The sequence below is a fragment of the Selaginella moellendorffii genome, unplaced genomic scaffold, assembly GCF_000143415.4.
Source record: "Selaginella moellendorffii unplaced genomic scaffold, v1.0 SELMOscaffold_33, whole genome shotgun sequence".
Lineage (NCBI taxonomy): Eukaryota > Viridiplantae > Streptophyta > Lycopodiopsida > Selaginellales > Selaginellaceae > Selaginella > Selaginella moellendorffii.
Window position 1 is genome coordinate 524,505 of NW_003314294.1, and position 20,456 is coordinate 544,960.

The 20,456-nt window shown below is 44.7% G+C and overlaps 3 protein-coding genes and 1 pseudogene across 3 annotated transcripts; 2 read left to right on the top strand and 2 right to left on the bottom strand.

Annotated features, from left to right (window-relative positions):
* Positions 1-3,449: 3,449 nt before the first annotated feature.
* Positions 3,450-5,367, top strand: LOC9638947 (scarecrow-like protein 31). The gene is made up of 2 exons (XM_002977028.2): positions 3,450-5,054; positions 5,125-5,367. The coding sequence occupies exon 1, from the start codon at positions 3,450-3,452 to the stop codon at positions 5,046-5,048; it is 1,599 nt and encodes a 532-aa protein (XP_002977074.1). The 3' UTR covers positions 5,049-5,054; positions 5,125-5,367.
* A 2,799-nt stretch (positions 5,368-8,166) lies between these two features.
* LOC112348814 (asp-hemolysin-like) lies at positions 8,167-9,204 on the bottom strand. The gene is made up of 2 exons (XM_024682037.1): positions 9,097-9,204; positions 8,167-8,580 (listed from the first exon to the last, which is right to left on the bottom strand). The coding sequence occupies exons 1-2, from the start codon at positions 9,202-9,204 to the stop codon at positions 8,167-8,169; spliced, it is 522 nt and encodes a 173-aa protein (XP_024537805.1).
* Positions 9,205-12,064: 2,860 nt separating this feature from the next.
* On the bottom strand, positions 12,065-14,220 carry LOC9638660 (scarecrow-like protein 34). The gene is made up of 2 exons (XM_024682214.1): positions 12,697-14,220; positions 12,065-12,640 (listed from the first exon to the last, which is right to left on the bottom strand). Exon 1 carries the CDS (start codon positions 14,139-14,141, stop codon positions 12,705-12,707), a length of 1,437 nt encoding a protein of 478 aa, XP_024537982.1. The 5' UTR covers positions 14,142-14,220; the 3' UTR covers positions 12,065-12,640; positions 12,697-12,704.
* Positions 14,221-15,563: 1,343 nt separating this feature from the next.
* LOC9638948 lies at positions 15,564-19,558 on the top strand (annotated as a pseudogene).
* Positions 19,559-20,456: the final 898 nt, after the last annotated feature.

The window sequence follows — 20,456 nt, forward strand, 5'->3', positions numbered from 1 at the left end:
CCTGGGTGGAGACCTTGGCGTCAGCAACGTTCTGTTGGTGCTGCTGCGGTGGAAGGTTTGGATACCGAGGTGCATCCAGGAAACGAGGAGTCGCGCAAGTAATGGAGGGACCTTGCGCAAATAAGTTAATGACCCCTCCATCTTTTTTTCAGGAGTATCATCAAGGGGTTCACTCGGCACCGGTTCATCCAGTGTTTACTTTCCAAGCTCGTTTTTATAACAAGAGGTCTCCTATTCTTCTCTCCGTGTTGGTTGATACAGGTTCGAGTTTATCTTCTATTGCTCGACCTATTGCCACACGTTGTCGTCTACACTTGTGTCGTGTGGCGGATCCAGTTTTCATTCTTTATGGCAACGGCCGTACACATGCATGTGCACGAGATGAGGCGGACCTGGTTGTGTGTGTGGGCAATCTCGAGCTTGAGTTGTAGTCGTTGCGGGTGGTGCCGAGTTAAACTTTTGACCTCATTCTTGGTATGGATTGGTTGCAGTGCAATCATGCCAAGTGTGACTTTGAGGCTTCTCCCCCTTGTCTCATCCTTCCTTATGTTTCATCCATTCCTCTCACTTCCGTACCTCTTCGTCCCTCTACTTTTACCTCTGCTTCCATGACTTTTGTTCCCCCACTATTTCCTCTTGTGTTTCCATCTTGTTCTGCTCTTCCCTTTTCCGATCCCTCTGATGATCTTTGTGTTGCAGCTGTTGACCAGCTCATGAAGGAGTATTCTGATCTCTTTGAATTTGACCTATCGTCAGGGGCCAAGATTGCCACAACCGGGGATGCTCGTCCAATCAAGGTTCCTGTTCGTCGTTGGTCACCCAAGGAGATCAAGATTTTACGTGCAAACGTCAAGGAGATGTTCATCGCCCAGGGAGTTTTATGGCTGATGCTGATGCCCTTTCTTGAAGTCCTCTTCCTTCTCCACTTTCTTATCATATTTCTGATGAGCCTGTTGTTCCAACATCTGTGGATTTTCTAGACGAGGATTCAGTGCCGTCAGCGGTTGTTGTACTTGATGTTTAGTGTCCACAAGGCGCATAGCAAGATCTACCTTCTCTTGATGAGGTTCGCGAGGCTCAAAAGATTGAGCCGTGGATTCGAAGGCTTCATGATGCGTTTGAGGATCCTGCATCACTTGTGGATGACTTGCCTTTCCGGCATTTACATTCTCAATATCGCCTTGAAGATGGCCTTCTTTATTTTGTGGGGACGGATCCTGATGATCATTTACTGCCTTCTATCTTTATTCCACGGTTTCTCCATGCTTACCATGATTCTCTTGTTCTAGGTGGGCATATGGGATATCGTCGTGTGACTAAGAAGTTGTGTAGGTCTTTCTATTGGCCAGAAATGCGACATGATGTTATCCGGTATATGCGTAGCTGTGTTTGGGGCCAAGCTTGTAATACTCCCCCTTGTGCTGTGGAAGGACGGTTGGAGTCAATTGCAATTTCCCGTCCATTTGAGTTGGTGGCGTTTGATCTTATGGGACCTTTTCCACAGTCGACTACTGGCAATGAGTATGTTATTATTGCTTCTGACTACTTGACTCGTTAGGTGGAAGTTGGTGCTCTTGCTAGCGCCTCTGCAACTGCTGTTGGATACTTTCTCCTCAATCGAGTGGTGTTCCAACATTCTTGTCCAGAGCGGATTCTTTCGGATAATGGTCTTGCATTTATATGGCTGAGGTATTTCATGTTTTGATGTCTCGGTTGGGGATACGCCACACTTTTACGAGTGCTTATCATCCACAATCAGATGGTCTGGTGGAACGGCTCGTTCGGACGTTCAAAGGGATGATTGCGAAGTATGTGAACTTTCAACATTCGGATTGGGATGGTTATTTGCCGTCTCTTCGGTATGCCTATGTCACAGGGGTGCAGAGTTCTGTTGGTGCTTCACCATATAAACTTCTATATGGTCATGATCCAATATTACCAACGGAGCTGGGTTTACCTTCACGATTGCCACGAGCTCCTGATGCTAGGTCATAGGATCACTATTTGACGAGCATTCTTCCACTTGTCCAAGCAGAGTCTGCCGAACACTTAGGCCGCGTACAAGTGGGACAACAATGGCACTACAACTCCTATCACCGTCCACCTGCAGAGTACAAAGTGGATGATTTGGTGTTAGTCCGTTTTCCCCATCTTACAGTACGTGGTTTATCTAAGGGGCTCCTTGCACAGTGGAAAGGACCATATCAGGTGTTGCGGCAAGTTGGACCTCAAGTTTATGAGGTTCGGTATGACGTCCAGCGGGCCGATCCTCTGGAGATTGTGCATGTGCAGCGGTTGAAACGCTTCATACAAAGGGATCAGGAGCAGTTAATGCCGTCTACAGATCCGCCGATGCCTCCTCTTGACGTTCTTCTCCTCTAGATCCCGGCCCATCTACAAGAGAACCCTGATAGCCTTCCATTATTCCGAGAGGAGGGGATGATGTGAGGGCCAAGTGTACGGCTACGATGCCGTATACTAATATTAGCGTAGTGGGATTTTGGTAGCCGTTGGATTGGTTTCAATCCGGACCACTCGCTCCTATATATAAGCTAGGGTTTTTGGGCTAATTGATATGCATATTTCTGTATTCCCTTTCCATATTCCAGGCACTCACATACTGATATATCTTCTCTAAATCTCTTTAGAATTTTTTAGCAGCATAAACCTTTTTATGGCTTTCTCAAAACCCAATTTTAAGTCTATATCATTTTCATTTGGGCATATACTTACAATTTTACATAGCTTTAATAAGTTTTCTGTAATTGTTTTTTCTGTGATATTGTACCACTTGTGTGTAGCTTCCCACTTGTATAATTTTGTATTGTATATCAAGTGTGAATGTGTTAATCATGTCTGCCATTTTTTATAGGAATTCATCTATATAAAAACTTCTTAAAACTTCATGAAACTTCCAGGGGTATTTTTGTAGTTTTCAATCTTTTGAGGGTAAAATTATTTTCGGGTGCCAAGGTGTGAATATTCAGTATCAAGAATATGGACAAAATTTTAAATTCTAATCTGTATGCAAAAGTCAGCATTATGGCAGACTTAAATGACTCCTCAACTTTACTTATACAGATAAGATAGAAAGGTTTGATCTATTATCATGTTGATCTTGTTGTTGGTGACCCTATTAAGTAGCATCCCTCACTCGAGCCCTCAAATAATTGTTGATCCAGGCATAGGAGGGAGAATACGTCGTGAATACTTTCCAATCATCATAGGCAGCCTTGCCAGCTTGGTGACGAACATCCACCAACACATGACGACACCCTTAGATGCTACCAACTTATCTTTGCATTTCAGAACCTCCTACATATAATGTTGAACAACTTGTATGCAACAGGAGCAAACTATATTACAATCATTAATGGAAGATTTGGGATGGAGTATGTGCTTGACGAGGCAACCCAACAAGACTCACGTCAGAGCTCTATGCTTGGGTCATGCTTCCCAAGAAGGTAGATTCTTTCAGGATCTCGACTCGATCGATCATACATTCTTTCTCCTCAGGTGGACTATCGAGGAACCCTAAACCTCGTGGAAGCGTGCCGCAAGAATGGGATCAAGAGATTCGTGCTCGTAAGCTCCATTCTCGTGAATGGCTATTGTCTCTATCCCCAGCGATGAGCGCCGATCTAGTGTCAAAGCTGCGCGCGGCGCTTCTCCATCACCAGGTTCGTCTCGATCCAGTGCCGCAGCGCCAGCACGTCGAGGATCCCAACGATCCCACGCTCGCTTACATTTCCCGGATGCTTCTGGACGAGGAGGAGGAGCCGCCGCAGATGATCCAGCTCCAGGATGCCTACAAGAATCTCATCGCGGAGCTTGCCGCGCTGGTGTCTTCGCCCGGCGGCAGTGGGAATCTCATCCATCCAGACGATTCTGGAAATATTTCGGTGCCAGACGTCCACGAATCCAGGACGGGGTTCCTGAAATCGATGCTCCTGGAAGCGGCTCGAGCGGTGGCGGGGAATCGTGGCTCCGAGGTCTACAGGATCATCAGCGAGGTGAGGAGCCTGGCATCGCCAGAGGGCAGCAGTGAAGAACGCACGGCCTTGTTCTTCGCGGATGCCCTGATTGCGCGCTTCACAGGGTTTGGGTCGCAGGTCTACAGCGCCATGGTGAAAGGGATTCGCGAGAGGCACTCGGTCCACGTCCGGATGCTCAATCTCCCATCCTTCAGGGTCACCCAGCGATTTGCCAACGGCACCATTCTAGACTTTTGCCAAGGAGGTACGAGAATTCACATCATCGACTATGGGATCCACTATGGCTGCCAGTGGCCCCAGCTCATCCAGAGGCTCTCGCAGCGGCCAGAGGGACCGCCGGCGATGAAGATCACAGGGATCGACTTTCCTCGCGTGGACGTCAAGGAGACAGAGAGAAACCTCGTGGAGTATGCCAAGAGCTGTGGAATCTCGCTCGAGTTTGAGGCGATCACGAGCACGTCCTGGGAATTGGTCCAGCCCAAGACTCACGTGAATGACTTGCTCATCGTCAACTGCAACCTCCGCATCCGGCATTTGCGAGAAGATGGCAGCGTCGGCGACAATCCGCGAAAGCTCTTCTTCGAGAAGGTCTACACCCTCAAGCCGGACCTGTTCATACAGTGCGTGGTGGATGCCGGCTCCAACTTGAGCTCCCCTTTCTTCATCCAACGTTTCGAGGGGGCTCTCGAGAGTTTCTTCATGACGATGGACCTGTTTCAGACTCTGCTGCAAGAGGAGATGTCGGAGGAGTACGATTACATAGGGAACATCATGGCAAAGACGATCATGAACGTGGTGGCTATGGAGGGCGTTGAAAGGTTGGAGCGGCCAAATTCTTACAGGAGCTGGGATTCGAGGGCTAGACGAGCTGGATTTGAGCAGGAACCAGTTAGGCCGAAAGCGGTGGAGCTGGTTAAGGCAGCGTGGTGCAGCAGTAAGCCCAATTGCAACTTCAAGATGGGGATGGATGGGAACTGGTTGCTACTCGGATGGAAAGAGAGGGTCCTCTATGCGATGAGCACCTGGAGGCCGCAGAACAAGCAAGCGGGCTAAACTGCGGTAAGTTTCTCATTTGTTCCTTCTTTAAAGTTGTTTCTATTCTAGTGTATATTAACGCTGACTAGTGCAGCATCAGGGATTCTCTGATGAAGAGTGATCTAAAATCCCTGGAAGAGTGGAGCTCGGCTCGATGGAAGAAGACCGAGTCCAGTCCAGATTCTCTTGAAATGCAAACGGGAATATGTAAAAATGATTGGTCAGGTTAGTAAATCTCAGTGTCAAACGCCTTTGAAGGAAAGGTACTGCTTGATAGTGAACCCTGTCCAAAGAGTATTCACTTTTTTCTAGTGCCATACGAAGAGAAACGCAGTCAGACAGTGAAGTATGAAAGTGAAAAATAGCTCTAAGAAATAATTGCATTTGGCTCACTCATTCCTTGAGTAAATCTTCTATCTGTCATTATCACACCAGAAGGTAGTTCATGGGGTGGCACCCCATACATAATTAGATTCATGGCCTTGGTCAGTAGAGCAGGAGTGTCTATCCAAGAATGGAGGGAGGTTTCTCAATTTGCCTTTACAAGTGTCAGGATCAAATGAGATTTACCATAGTCACAGAACAAGCAGTTTGAGTAAGTAATGTTCTTTTTCTTGAGCAATAGGTTTAGTGAAGTGTTATCTGGTGTTAATGATAGTTCTTGATTCTTCATCAGGAGAGGGATCTAGAACATGATTTTATTTATAAGTTCTTTAATTTTAAATGTTGTTAAAGATGTTGTTTGTCCATCATATGCACTTCCTCCTAGAATTGTAAAATATAATTATGAATTTATAAGTCATAATAGTGATTTTATAAAAGATTTTATTTGTATGGATGACAATATGGAAATACTAATAATGAATTGTAAGATATGATAACTCAATTACTTGATGATAATATCCAATAATCACATGCACTACGAAGGAAATACACATGGGTGTGCAATATATATAATTTCAATTAAGACTATATCTTGCTCAAGGGTATATTATATTTTAAATAGTTATTAATCAATAAGAATTAAAATCATGTCATTTATTTTGATATTATATATAATGCACTATATCTCTTTCCCCTGAATCCAAATAGAAAAGGGGTAACTTTTTAATGAAAAAACCCTTAATAACTATTTATCTTTATTTATCCTTTGAGGTTCCAAAGATCCACAGTGATAGTATATTTAAATCTTATTTTATGATCACATATGTTGCAATATAAACACCTAAATTACCAAGGAAATAATGTTTAATATCATAAAAACATTATATAAAGCCCAAGGGCATAAATTCATAAAGAATAATAGATAATAGGTATTATTTAAAGTTAAAAATTATTAAAAGGTAAAACCAGAGGAAGCTATCCAAAATGGATAATGCCAAAAGGATTTTAATACAAATATATGGGGCCTATGAATAATAATCATGATGTGTTGAATTATAAATTGTGTATATCTAAATTGAAAACCCACTCTTTAAGTCATTGAGTAAATTTATCCTTAAAACACATATTAAGACATGGAGGGTCAACACTAATGGCCCATTTCATTAAATATATAGTCAAATATTTTGAAACATTAAACAATTTATAGTCCAATTGTGAGCCACCATATGTTTATATTTATCTTTATTTAATTTTTTTCTTCTCATTTGACTTTTTTTGTGCTTGTTTCACTTCATTTGAATTTTTTTGTTGTTTGAATTCATTTGGGGGTCAAAGCATGAAAGGGTGGGCCAGAAAATAGATATTTTCTAGTAGTTTACAGTGAATATAAATTTTAATTTTTCTATTAGATCCTTTATGATTTTTTAAAATATAAATAAATGTGGAATGTAATGTTGCATATATCTACTTCAAAAAAAATTAAAAATCGTTTTTTAAAATTTAAGTTTTGGCTGAACATCCTAAAAAGTCTTTTTTATGATCTCACCCTTGACTTAGTTTTAAAACTTGGTTTTAGCTTGATTTATGAATTGCACACTATAGATGATTATTGACCATTTTGCAAATACACATGAATGCATAGATGCCAAGATGTGTCTTCCATTCATATATGATCATGTGGTGAGTCAAATAGATAGTGTTGACAAGCCATCAAGAATCAACATTGATGTAGTTTTTGAAAGTATAGCTACTTACCTATGTAGTGTATATGATATTAAAGGCTACTCAGTGATTCCAAAAGGTAAAGTGGTTGAAATAGCTTTGATTGCTTGTGAAGTGGAAGAATTGAATGGGAGATCAAAGAAGATTTTGAATTAAATGTAAATCCTCCTCAATTAACTCCTCTTAAGCAAGAGCTTGTTAGAGAAGATGCATAAAGCATTTGGGTTATTTAGTTTCTCTTGTGATTTTCTTAACTTTGATACAAAATTATCACCACATTTTGAGTACATGCTATATGATGCAAGCCAACAACAACCACCTCATAACTCTATGCCATATATGATATGATGATATGAATACCATACTAATAAATCTTGGGTCATGCTTCTTATACACCAATACTCCTAATAACCAAGGATCTAATAAACTAGAGGATTTATAAAAAATTAAGGGAAAATTACAATTTTTTACCTGAAAGATTGAAAATGTATGGGTAATTTAAAACTTTCAAATATATCTACAAAATGTGGTCTGCACTTTTCAAATAGAATAATGTTGAAAGTCATCTATTTTTCTTTCTTGTACCTTAAATCTCATTTAATTTGGACCCATGTTATTTCATGAAGAAATCTAGAGCCCCAAAGCAGAGCCAGATCTTTCATTGACAGAAGAAATCGTTTGCTGACATATCCAGGAACCTTGGGCATTATGGCACCGAAGCACTGGGAACATGCTAGGGTTGAAGAATTCAGTGGATCCAAAATGCGCACTCTTAAGCTCACTAAACCATTGCCGAAGAACTCATATGAAGAGTTGTCCAAATCATTGGGGGATGGACTTAAGCTGTGATACCTTCACCAGAGGAAGCTTTCTGAGATCGGAGATAGATTTTGTTTGGCATTTCAATGATCTTAGAGTGTATTTCGGTATTAAGACCAGACGCATAGCATTTTATTCCACCACATAATATTTGAAAGGACACCAGTGTGACCACTGGCAATGGAGCTTGCTACGCTTCACTTTCGGGGGCTTAAACTAGTGCCACCACTTTGAGTACAAGGTCTCCCAGTGCACCGGAAGTAGAAAAGGACGGAAGCTGCACAACACAATTCTTGCACTCATCGCTGACAGACAGCTTATTATTGCCAGTGTATGGACAATCAAAGTGTATAGTGGCAACTTTGAAGCCCTTTGTATAGATGTCAAATCCACCTGTAGTCCCAGATGGAGAACCTTGCCTTCCACATGCAGCAAATGGCGGGTTGGGAGAGGTTGCTCCAGCAGCAATGGTTATCCCACCTGGTGCACTGCCATCATTGTTCTTATTTGGGTACTTATACCACTTTCCATATGATAAGAAGGAGTTTTTCACTTCTAAGGTGTCTCGTCCCAGGTTTGTGATCTTGAAGGATACCCACTGAGGATATCCCTCCCAACTTTCCATCTGCATTACACATGTATTTGTAAGCCCAGCAATTAAACTTGAGTTACGAACCGGTGACTTGAAAGATAGAAACCGAGTCCTCTTCTCCAGCCGAAGCAGCAGAAGCTAAGCTCCTAATGGATATGCAAAGCAATGCTAGAAGGAAAGAAGAACTCGACATGATTTCTTGCAAATTTGGATTTGGGCTTGCAAATTTATACTCCCTAAATATCACTTTTTAAACGTTCAACAATGGTTATGGAATCTAAAACAAAGCACAAAGTTCTAAAACTTGAACCATTTTTAAACAGGTTAGTGCCTCCTACTCAAAAGGTTTAGACTAAGGAGCAGTATGTGGCATAATTGTCAGTCTCACGTGAAAGATTGCGACGTATAGCGACGTTTAGCTTTCCAACACTAGAGTATAATTATCATAGGAGAAAATTGAAAAGATCGATCGTCACATATTTCAGCTGAATTCTTCCGTGAAATGGTCGTTGTTTAAGAAATGCAGTACCAACGGGAGCAAGAGTTCACGGCGAGATCCTCCAATTTTGCAGCAAAACCAGGAATCTGTCGCGTGCAAAAGAGATTTACGAATTCGGGGGGAGTGACGATTGTGCAGCAAGCAGCTGCACAATCCATCCATGAATTTGGATGGATCCATGCACATTCATGAAATTGGAAATCCAGATGTTTGGAAGATGTGGGAGCTTGCAAGAAGCAAGAGAGAGATCGCATGGGATCTGCAAGGAATCGTTTCTTGTGGAACAACATGATTGCTGCGCAGGATATGCCAAAACGGCTATCGGGAGTGAAGGAATTGCTATGGGAGACAAGAACATTGTAGCCTGGAATCAGGTCAAAGATATTGAAAAGGAAAGATAATTTGATGCAATGCCGGATAAGTTTAGTGGACTACGATTCTTACAGCATATGCCCGGTGTGGGTATTTGATAAAAGCGAAGCTAATCTGTGATTCGATAACATGTTTTCCTGGAATTCAACGAGGCCTTTTCGAACGAATTCCCGAGCACGCCTCATGACGTGGAATTGGCTATCTTTTAAATGCCAAAGCCGAGAGAGTTGTTTCCTCCATCGTCAGAGCATATGCCCGGAGCGGGCATACGACCAGAGCCAAGCGGATGTTCGCTGCCTTCTCGGGAAGAAAGATCTCATCGCCTGAACACGGCCTTGTCGCATTGCCAGGATCACGGCAGAGACACCATCAACGTGGCGTTTGATCCCGAGCATTCGGCGTTTGTGAGCGTTCTTGGTGCTTGCGGCCAGCTTGGGCTGTTCTAGTGGGGATGGAGCTACTTTCGAAACATGCCCAATGATCACCGCCAAGTGGATCTCTGCACTTGATCTGGTCAACTAGCTGCCGAGGATCTCATATCCAGCGATTTATTCTTTCCTGGAGTTCAGAAATCATCCTCAATGCTGATGCTTCTTGGAAAAATTAAGATATAAATATCTTTGAAATGTCCAAGGCATCTGTTCTTCACTCTTATTATCATCACGATTGCGCCGCCTGGCACCAGTCGCACTTTGAAAGAGAAATTTGCCGCAGGAGTGATTGTTTCCTTCAAGCTGGAATGAAACCTAAGTTTGCTCATAGATCTAGATGTTTGTAATAATGTATGTATGGTATGTTTGATCTTGGGTACTTTACAAGTTGACTACATTTTGATATTTTCTTATCTATACTAATATATCTTCTCTAAATCTCTTTAGAATTTTTGAGCAGCATAAACCTTTTTATACAGGGTTTTCTCAAAACCCAATTTTAGGTCTATATAATTTTCATTTGGGCAATTTACATAGCTTTTGAGTGCGTTTAATAAGTTTTCTCAAAAAAAAAATTCTATGATATTGTACCACTTGTGTCTAGCTTCCCACAGTTGTATAGTTTTATATTGTATATTGCAAGTGTGAATGTGTTAATCATGTCTGCCATTTCTTATAGGAATTCATCTATATAAAAACTTCTTAAAACTTCATGAAACTTCCAGGGGTATTTTTGTCTGTTTCAATCTTTTGAGGGTAAAATTATTTTCACGTACCGAGGTGTGAATATTCAGTATCAAGAATATGGACAAAATTTAAAATTCTAATCTGTATGCAAAAGTCAATATTATGGCGGACTTAAACGACTCCTCAACTTTACTTATACAGATAAGATAGAAAGGTTTGATCTATTATCATGTTGATCTTGTTGTTGGTGACCCTATTAAGTAGCATCCCTCACTCGAGCCCTCAAATAATTGTTGATCCAGGCATAGGAGGGAGAATACGTCGTGAATACTTTCCAATCATCATAGGCGGCCTTGCCAGCTTGGTGACGAACATCCCAGGCGGCCCAGTCTCACCTGGTATATTTGCTACGGTTGTTTTAGTTGGCAGCCAGCAGTGCCTCCTCCGTGTCTCCTTTTACAGCAACACCTGTGATGCCACACCAACACATGACGACACGCTTAGACGCTACCAACTTATCTTTGCATTTCAGAACCTCCTACATATAATGTTGAACAACTTGTATGCAACAGGAGCAAACTATATTACAATCATTAATGGAAGATTTGGGATGGAGTATGTGCTTGACGAGGCAACTCAGCAAGACTCACATCAGAGCTCTATGCTATACGATCTTGGGTCATGCTTCCCATATGTCAACATGATCCAGAGTGGGCCAAAGTCACGAGTCTACTCAAGGGTCAATGCTGGGTCAAAGTTGGAGTCTCAAAATGGGTGGTACTCAATGGAGGTGCGGTATGGGTGTGACATGGTGGTCAAAAAGGCAAGTGGTGTCTTGTGGAAAACAGATGTGAGAGAAAGTAGCCAAACTGGCTGCTACTTTGCATTGCAAATGGATGGGAATGGTGTGCTTGAGAATGAGAGTGTTTGTGTTTGGGCAACAAATACTATGGAAGGCGGATTGATTTCATCAATATTAGTGATGCAGAATGATGGCAATCTAGTGTTGTACAAAACTGACACACAGAAAGTAGTGTGGGCATCTAATACAAATAATAATAAATAATATATACTATATATCACTATACTCTTTGTTAAGTAGCATTTTCCTTGACTAGTTCTTGTTTGAAGAGTATTCACACTTAGTTTGAATTCTTCTTTGATCTCTTCAAAAGGACCAGCATTCAGTTCTTCCATTACATCAATAGTTAGAGCCCTTGTCTCAACCACCTTACCTCTAGACATGCTCAGCATTGCTTTGATGTTGTAGGTAAACATATGGCATTAATTTTGTCTAGGTCTACTGAAGCTTGCAATGTCATCATCCCGTCCATACACATGTAGGGGCATACATCATGAAAGCATTGCACATTTAGTCACGCCTTATAAAAATCAATATCAACTCTAATTTACTTTCCTTTCCAATAATTTTATTGGTATCATAAGATGCTTATTTGTCTTCTTTAGTAAATCCAAATTCAGGCTTATAGATAGAAACAACTTTGCTTGACTCCATTTTAACAACTGGTTAAGGTAATTAATTTATTGGAGTGAATCATTTAGCTGGTGGAGCCCAATATTACTTAAAAACCTTCAACATCCATGAAATAAAGCCAATGAGTAAACACTACGATCACACCAAACAGCCTTTTCCCTGATTGTCATAGAAAGCAAAACTTGGAGACTGCACTGTCCTCTCGTCCCAATCCATCCTTCTGCAAGCCGTATTCAAAGTAGTTGACTCCGTCAGAAAGATCAAGGCAGATACCCCAAGATAACAACGAGCACACGCAATCGACTTTGAGAACGCGGCAGCAAGAACCTCTCGGAAGTGATCTGGTTCCGGATCGCGGGAGTCATGGGCGGAGAATCTAGCAGCCGTGTTCTTGACCAAAAGCTGAACTTTGGAGTGATCCTGCGGCGTCGTGGGATCGTTGTCACTGTCCCTGGTCTTGGTGAGAGCTCCGAGAGGGCATTGTCCGACAACGCGGAGCTCTTCATCGTCTCTATGCTCGAGCAAGCCGCAGAAGAGCACAAAGTTGGCAACCACCGCAAGTGGAGATTGTTTCCGCTGCAGCCCTTGTAGCTCCAATCTCCGTGTCTACTTTAAATCACAGACAGCGTCATCTATGCTAGAAAAGGAACTTTGGAAAAGCTGACCAGAGTTTCTACTTGCTCGTCCTCCAGGCGCTCATCGCAAAGACGATACTCTCCTTCCATCCGAGCAGCAGCCAGTGCCCATCCACGCCCAGCTTGAAGTTGTTGTTTAGCTTGCTGCTGCTGCACCACACGTCCTTCACCACCTCGATCGTTTCCGGTCGAACCGGCAGCAGCTCAAATCCAGCTCTTCTAGCCCTCGAGTCCCAGCTCCTGTAAGAATTTGCCCGCTCAATCCTTTCAACGCCCTCCAGAGCCACCACGTCCATGATCACCTTTGCAATGATGTTCCCCATGAAATCATACTCCTCCGGCATGTCCTCTTGCAGGAGCAGCGTCTCGAACAGCTCCATCCTCGTGAAAAGCGTATCGAGCGCCCCCTCGAAACGTTGGATGAAGAAAGGAGAGCTCAAGTTGGAGGTGGCATCCAACACGCACTGTATGAACAGGTCCGGTTTGAGGCTGTAAACTCTTTCGAAGAAGAGCTTCCGCGGATTGTTCCCGACGCTGCCATCTTCTCGCAAATGCCGGAGGCGGAGGTTGCAATTCACGATGAGCAAGTCCTCGACGTGCGTCTTGGGCTGGACCAATTCCCAGGACGTGCTCGTGATCGCGTCGAAGTCGAGCGAGACTCCACAGCTCTTGGCAAACTCGACGAGGTTTCTCCCCGTCTCCTTGACGTCCACGCGAGGAAGGTCGATCCCGGTGATCTTCATCGCCGGGGGGCCTTGCGGGCGCTGCGAGAGCGCCTTGATGACGTGAGGCCACTGGCAGCCATACTGGATCCCATAGTCGACGATGTGAATTCTCTTCGCGTCCTGGCAAACGTTGAAGATGTTGCAAGCGGCAAATCGCTGGGTGACCCTGAAGGATGGGAGATTGAGCAGCCGGACGTGGACAGAGTGCCTCTCTCGGATCCCCTTCACCATGGCACTGTATACCTGTGGCCCAAACCCTGTGAAGCGCGCAATCAGGGCATCCGCGAAGAACAAGGCCGTGCGTTCTTCACTGCTGCCCCCTGGCGATGCCAGGCTCCTCACCTCGCTGATGATCCTGTAGACGTCGGCGCCGTGATTCCCAGCCACTGCTCGAGCCGCCTCCAGGAGCATCGATTTGAAGAGATTCGTCCTGGATTCTTGGAAACCTTGACCGTCGAGTGGCGGCGGCGGCGGCGGCGGCGGCGGCGGCAGCAGCGAAATGTTTCGACGCTTGGAATCCCCACGGCCCGCCGAGACCAGGGCGCCGAGCTCCGCGATGAGATTCTTATAGGGATCCTGGAGCTGGATCATCAGCGGCGGCTCCTCCTCGTCGTCCAGGAGCATCCGGGAAATGTAGGCGAGCGTGGGATCGTTGGGATCCTCGACGTGCTGGCGCTGCGGCACTGGATCGAGACGAACCTGGTGGTGGAGGAGCACGGCGCGCAGCTTGGAGACGAGGTCGGCGCCCATCGCGAAGCTCGCGAAAGCTTCTCGCGAGGAAAGAAGACGTGATTCGCTTGATATGCCCTGCCTGATGATATGTGTTGCATTTTTATAAGTTTTTTATTAAGGGTCAGTACGCTAACATTTCTCTTTCGTTATTGTTTTATCCAGAAATATCTATAGATTAACAAACGTATTATGAAATAAACCTAGACAATAGCAGCAGCATTTTCGTTGAGAAGCTCTTGCTAGCGAGCATTTTCATCTCGTATGGAGGACCAACGCTTGGTTCTCCTCACCACCATCAGGCAGAACCAGCGACTGTGATCGATGCCATCGATACGAATCACCACCTGATCATACGTAAATGGAACACGAATCTTCGCCTGGGTGCATTCAATCGCTATCTGCGCCTGTAGATGCGATCAGTAGCACTAACAATCAGATGAATCACTGAAGCTGCATATACCACTTTGTGCGCGGGAATGGTGACTTGATACTCCGATTGCCTTTTAGACGTCAATGCCTTGTGGTGGTGACGCTCTCCGTCATGGTGGCCACCACAGCCATGCGCGGCCACCACCGCTGCGAGAAGATAGCGCACTCCAAAGATGGACTGGTGAATCCTGGTGAATCGCAGCCTCTTTGACTATGAAATGGGCATCAGATCATCATCTGTAGTTGAAGCTTTGAGTACATTCTCCCTTCTGGTGTAGTAGCGATTTGTAGAAATCGTGCAGGCCTGATGCTGCTGCTCAGTTTGATCGGGGCAAAACATGATCTTGAGTTTTGTTCATGCGCGGCTAAGGTGCCATTGCTAGCCCAATGCTGAAGATGGATTCTCCATGGCCAATAGTGCTCCACTTTGTGAACTTATACTGGGATTTTGTACGGAGAGACGATGATTCAAGCCAACTTGAAGGGTGTGTTGAAGGTGTAGTTTTGACAATGAACATCTCTAGCGTTTGGAACGTGTTGCTCGTCCTTGCTTTCAAGAGAGTGACAAGCAAGTTTAGAGCTGGATAGAAAGTTTAGCATTCGAGCTTAGCAATAAGATCGATTTACAACAGCAAGTACGGAGGAAATTGTACATAAAATTGAAGTGTCAAACCTCATTTTCTTGATTTTCTTTTCAATTTTTTTTTTCCAGAGAAAAAGGTTGTTCTAGTTTCCACAGACAATACGGCTGTGACCAGTCAAACAAAAGCCACTAGGCCTAGTTATATAGAGACGAACCAGCATGATATTTCAAAGTGTTAATCAGGAGATGATGTTAATATTTGTCAACTTTTAGTCTCAAGGTTTTTAATGATACTTCCAGAAGCATGGTTTGATCGTGAAGGAAGCTTCTTGCTTTTGCGAGCGACGCAACCGTCAGATTTTGGAATCCTTGATTCTAATCGTACGACTGTGGCTCGGCGGAGATGCCTTTTAAGCCGGCATTTTCGGACATGGCGATCGCAGTGGTGGAGAGCGAGCTAGGGTTTTGGAGCGCGACACCGACCAAATGGCGTGGGGGAGCGCACTCTGGAGGCGCGTCAAGGTGTTCCGGGTAGCATTGCAGGTCTTCTTGGATTACAGGGTGCGTATCTCTTGCTTTTCGAGAGCTTGCGATTGATCCACCGGTCGAAAATTTCCAGGCCGCGCGCAAGAAGGCCGCTGGATTGCCCAAGGAGGATCAGAACCTGCTGTGGGATCGCATCCATCACAGGAATGCCGAGCGCATTTTGGCGGCGATCACCGAATTGGAGGGACTGTGGGTGAAATTTGGGCAGTATTTATCCACTCGAGCGGATGTTCTTCCGGAAGCTTACATCTCCATGTTTCGCCAGCTCCAAGACTCACTACCTCCTCGTCCCATTGCCGAGGCAACTTGCTTTCCTCATTTTTTATTTTTTTTTGTTCTCTCTTTATTGATCCTTCTCTTTCGCCAGGTATCCGCTACTATAGAAAAGCAACTGGGAAAACCATTGGACGAGCTGTTCTCAGAGTTCGACCGGAAGCCTTTAGCTACTGCCTCGGTCAGTTTCTTTCGCCTTCGATTCTTTTTTCTTGTCTTAGAACTCAAGCTAACGTATTGCTTTTTCAACACAGATAGCGCAAGTTCATCGGGCGCGCATGAAGGACGGCCGTGATGTTGTAGTGAAAGTCCAACATCAAGGCATTAAGGAGTGCGTTTTACAGGTTCTACATTTTAACACCTTTTAGAGGTATTTGTAGCGTAGAGACTTAATTCTCATGCCAGCCATTGATCGGGATTCGCTTGTCCAGGACTTGTACAATGCACGAGTGATTGTTGAGTGGGTCGCATGGGCGGAGCCTGATTACGATTTCGGCCCTGTTCTAGACGAATGGTGCAGAGAAGTTCCCCAAGAGTTGAATTTCAACCAGGAAGCGGGTATGGACATTTCCATGCATTCTTTGTTTTTATTTACTTCTACTTTCTTCTTCTCCAGAAAACACTAAGAAAGTAGCACACAACCTCAAATCATGGACCAAAGACGGTACCATCAGTATCGATCCTGTTGATGTGCTTCTACCTGAAGTCGTTCAGGTTCATGTTAAGCTTCTTGAAAACCAAGCTGCTGTAACTCGAGTTTTGTTGTTTGTTGTTAACAGTCAGCCGAGAAAGTCCTGATTCTCACGTACATGGATGGAGTTCGTATAAATGATGTGGCTGGCCTTGATAGACTAGGCGTGGACAAGCAAGCTGCTGTCGAAACTATCACCCGGGCATACGCTCACCAGATTTATATCGACGGATTTTTTAATGCCGATCCTCATCCTGGTGAGTGGACTGAAACTAATTCCTGAAATGCTAACATCTTTTCGTGAACAGGGAATTTTCTAATAAGTACTCAACCACCTTTCCGACCAATTTTACTTGACTTCGGGCTCACAAAGTCCATCTCAATGCCTTTTAGGCAGTCACTGGCGAAGATGCTTCTTGCTGCTGCCGAGGTACGTCGAAAACAAAACAATGCGTGCTAACACTGCTTTGTGTAGGGAGATTATTCTGCTTTGTTGTCCGCATTTTCTGAGATGGGGCTTGTTCTGAAGCTGGACATGCCAGAAGAGGCGATGGAAATCACCAACTTTTTTTTCCGTCGTTCTTTGCCGGCTGAGGAATCTGTGGTAAGGTTGTTTTACGTATTTGGACTTTGAGAACATTGAAACTTGACAGGCCGAAATGAAAGAGCTCGTCAAAGATAACGATAAGCGCATCCAACGTTTAAAATCCAGGCTAGACAGTAAAGAGACTCTTCGTACTCCAGTAAGTGGTCATGTTTCGAAGATTTAAAGACCAATTTCCGTGACGCTTTCAGGTTTCTGCTTTCCCAACTGACGCTGTGTTTTTCATGCGAGTCCTAGGCCTACTAAGAGGTAAAGCTCTTGTGACTTTCAGAAAGAGTAGAGATTCATTAGGATGTTGCAGGACTCTCTTCGGTACTCGGTGCGAGAGTGGTTTATCTTGAGATCATGAAGCCATACGCAGAAGCAGTACTATATAGGTTTGTACTGTTTCTATTTGCTATAGTCTGACACGAAATTAATTGCAGTGGTGGTCGCTCTAATAGTGGGAACGAACTACCAATTTTTGATAGTCCATTGCATTCTCAGGCTGAGGTCAAGCTCCATCAACTTTTACGTGAGATGCACAAGCAACAACGGATACTTGGTGTTCAAGTAAGTTTTTTCTATACCAGTTTTAGTTTAGAACAATGTTTTCCAGGTTTGTGCGTACAAGGATGGGAAAGTTATCGTCGATACAGCGGCTGGTTACCTTGGAAAGTATGATCCTCGCCCGGTGCGTTGTGACAGTTTGTTTCCGGTGTTCTCCGCCACAAAAGGAGTTACGGCGGCCTTGTTACACTGGCTTGCAGATCACGGGTGAGATTTTTGCGGTTATGCCACTAAGGCTGACATCATTTGTACTTCGTTTCCTAGAAAACTATCGCTGGCGGAAAAGATTTCCAGCATCTGGCCCGAGTTTGCGGAGAATCACAAGGACGCTTGCACAGTAACATTAAATCTTAGATTTTCCTTGTGAGTCTCATTTTCTGTATGACAGGTTGCACATGCCTTGAACCATACCTGTGGCCTACAAAATGCGCTGTATGATGTGCTAAGGAAGAATCCTCTGGCTATGTGCGATTGGAGTGAGATGCTAAAGCTCATTGCAGCCGCCAAACCAGAATCACCCCCTGGCCAAGATCAAAAGTACCACGCTCTTTCGTTTGGATGGATATGCGGTGGGATAGCTGAGGTACAACGTTTCTTTGACAGGCCTCGTGCAGTTTTACATTTCTTTTTCTTTACTTGCAGAAAGCCACCGGGAAAACGTTCCAACAACTTATCGAAGAAGCGTTTGTTACACCGCTGAATGTTACTGGCGAGTTTTACGTCGGCATTCCTCCTGGTACAGTCCAGACATTCTCAAGTCTATGACATGCGTTATAAAACAAGCGTTTCTTACTGGCAGGCGTGGAGGAGCGCCTCGCATCGCTCACTATGGATCCCGAGGAGCTCAAGAACATACCCGCGGCATCCGCTGCTGCTCTAAGAACGCATCTCTCGACGCTGGAAGTAGGGACGACTAGCGATGGCGTCGGACCGGCGTCACTCGAAGACTTCCTGACAAACGGATCGCCTCTGTCCGTGAGCTCGCTGCCAAGCCTTTTCAACATGCTCTTCATCAGGCGGGCAACCATCCCAGCTGCAAACGGCCACTTCTCGGCCCGGGCACTGGCGCGCTTCTACGCGACGCTTGCAAGTGGTGGACGCGTCCCCCCCGGCACGTCCTCGTCCAAGCCACCTCTCGGCAGCCACGCTCATCGACCGCCCCTGGGAGGATCCTCGAGCACAGCCAAGAGGAAAAAGGGATCCCGGATAACAGGAAAAAATTGCTGCAAGACGAGGAGCTTGTCATCGGACTTGAGTGGGGGCCAGATCCACTTCCAGGAAGAGCAAGACGCACCGGCAAAGATCTTCACCAGTGGTGACATCCACGACGCGTTTGTAGGGGGCGGGAAGTACAGCGGCCTGGTTACTAGAGACAGCGAGAAGTTTGGGCTTGGGTTCTGGAAGCTCAAGACTGGTGATACTAGCGCAGGCGCAGGGAAGAAGAAGATGGCATTTGGACACTCTGGGATTGGGGGCTCGTTTGGCTACTGCGACCCCGACAACGATTTCGCGATGGTGATCACGGTGAACAAGATGACGCTCGGGCAAGTGTCGGGTGATATCGTACGGCTCGTCTGCTCGGAGATCGGGATCCCATGTCCACTGGCGATGGAGAGGCCTTCCCAGTGATAGATGGTCCATGTATCAATTGGATCATATAGTAGAAACCTTAAACGTTGCATGGGAAGTAAATCGAGTCAACTTATAAAACGAAAACAAGTCTTGGCCTTAGGGTGGTCAATGCTGATCTATCATGAAAACAACTTCCTCAAATACTTGTCCTCTATAGCCATTCACCACGCCTCTTCAGCCCTTGACTAGAAAACCACCATCGCTCCAATTAATTTGTGGTCAAGAATAATTTTTAGAAATATTTTTAGGTTTTAACCCCTAAACCTTAGGGCCACAAATAACTGGCAGTTATTTGGATTTTGCATGAAAAACAAGCAGGCGGGCATGGACGAGGAGTTCCCTATAGAGGACTTGTTCAATGTTGGAACTCCAATGAGATGGGCCACATTTCACCAAACTGTCCACATCCCAAGAAACAGATTGGGTACCAGCCCATATGTGGAATCTATCAAACAGGGCTTGCATGTAAGCTCAAGCCAAGCAAGGGAAAAGGGGTCATAGAAAGCAATGCAATTTTTGTCCAGCAAGCTGCACTAGAATCTAGAGTTATGACATGGGCATGGAAGTGTCAACAGATGGAGAACTCTATAATTGATGATGCTGAGGAGGAGGATGACCTAGAGGAAATCACCAGAAAGAACTGCAAGGAGAAAAGAGAGAGCAAACAGCCCAGATCAGATCCACCAGCTACAAATGACCAAGATAAACCAATTCCTGATCCTGAAAGAACTACCTCAACTAGGGCTAGGGAGTCGCGAAGGCACTACGCAAGAAGTGAAAACGAGTGTTGAATCTGGAAACGCAACCATGCAATATTCTTCAAGACTTGGATAGTCAACGCCCGAACATCACATTCGCCCAGCTCTTGCAATTGGCTCCAGGCATGAGGAAAGTGTTGGTTGTGGCCATGAAGGGACATCGAGAAGTACTGGTTAATTCAGCTTGGCCCCTTATCACAGATCTCAGTTCCCCTTGTATAGACATGGAGATGCAAGGCGAGCTGATATGTCACGCTGTGATCGATAA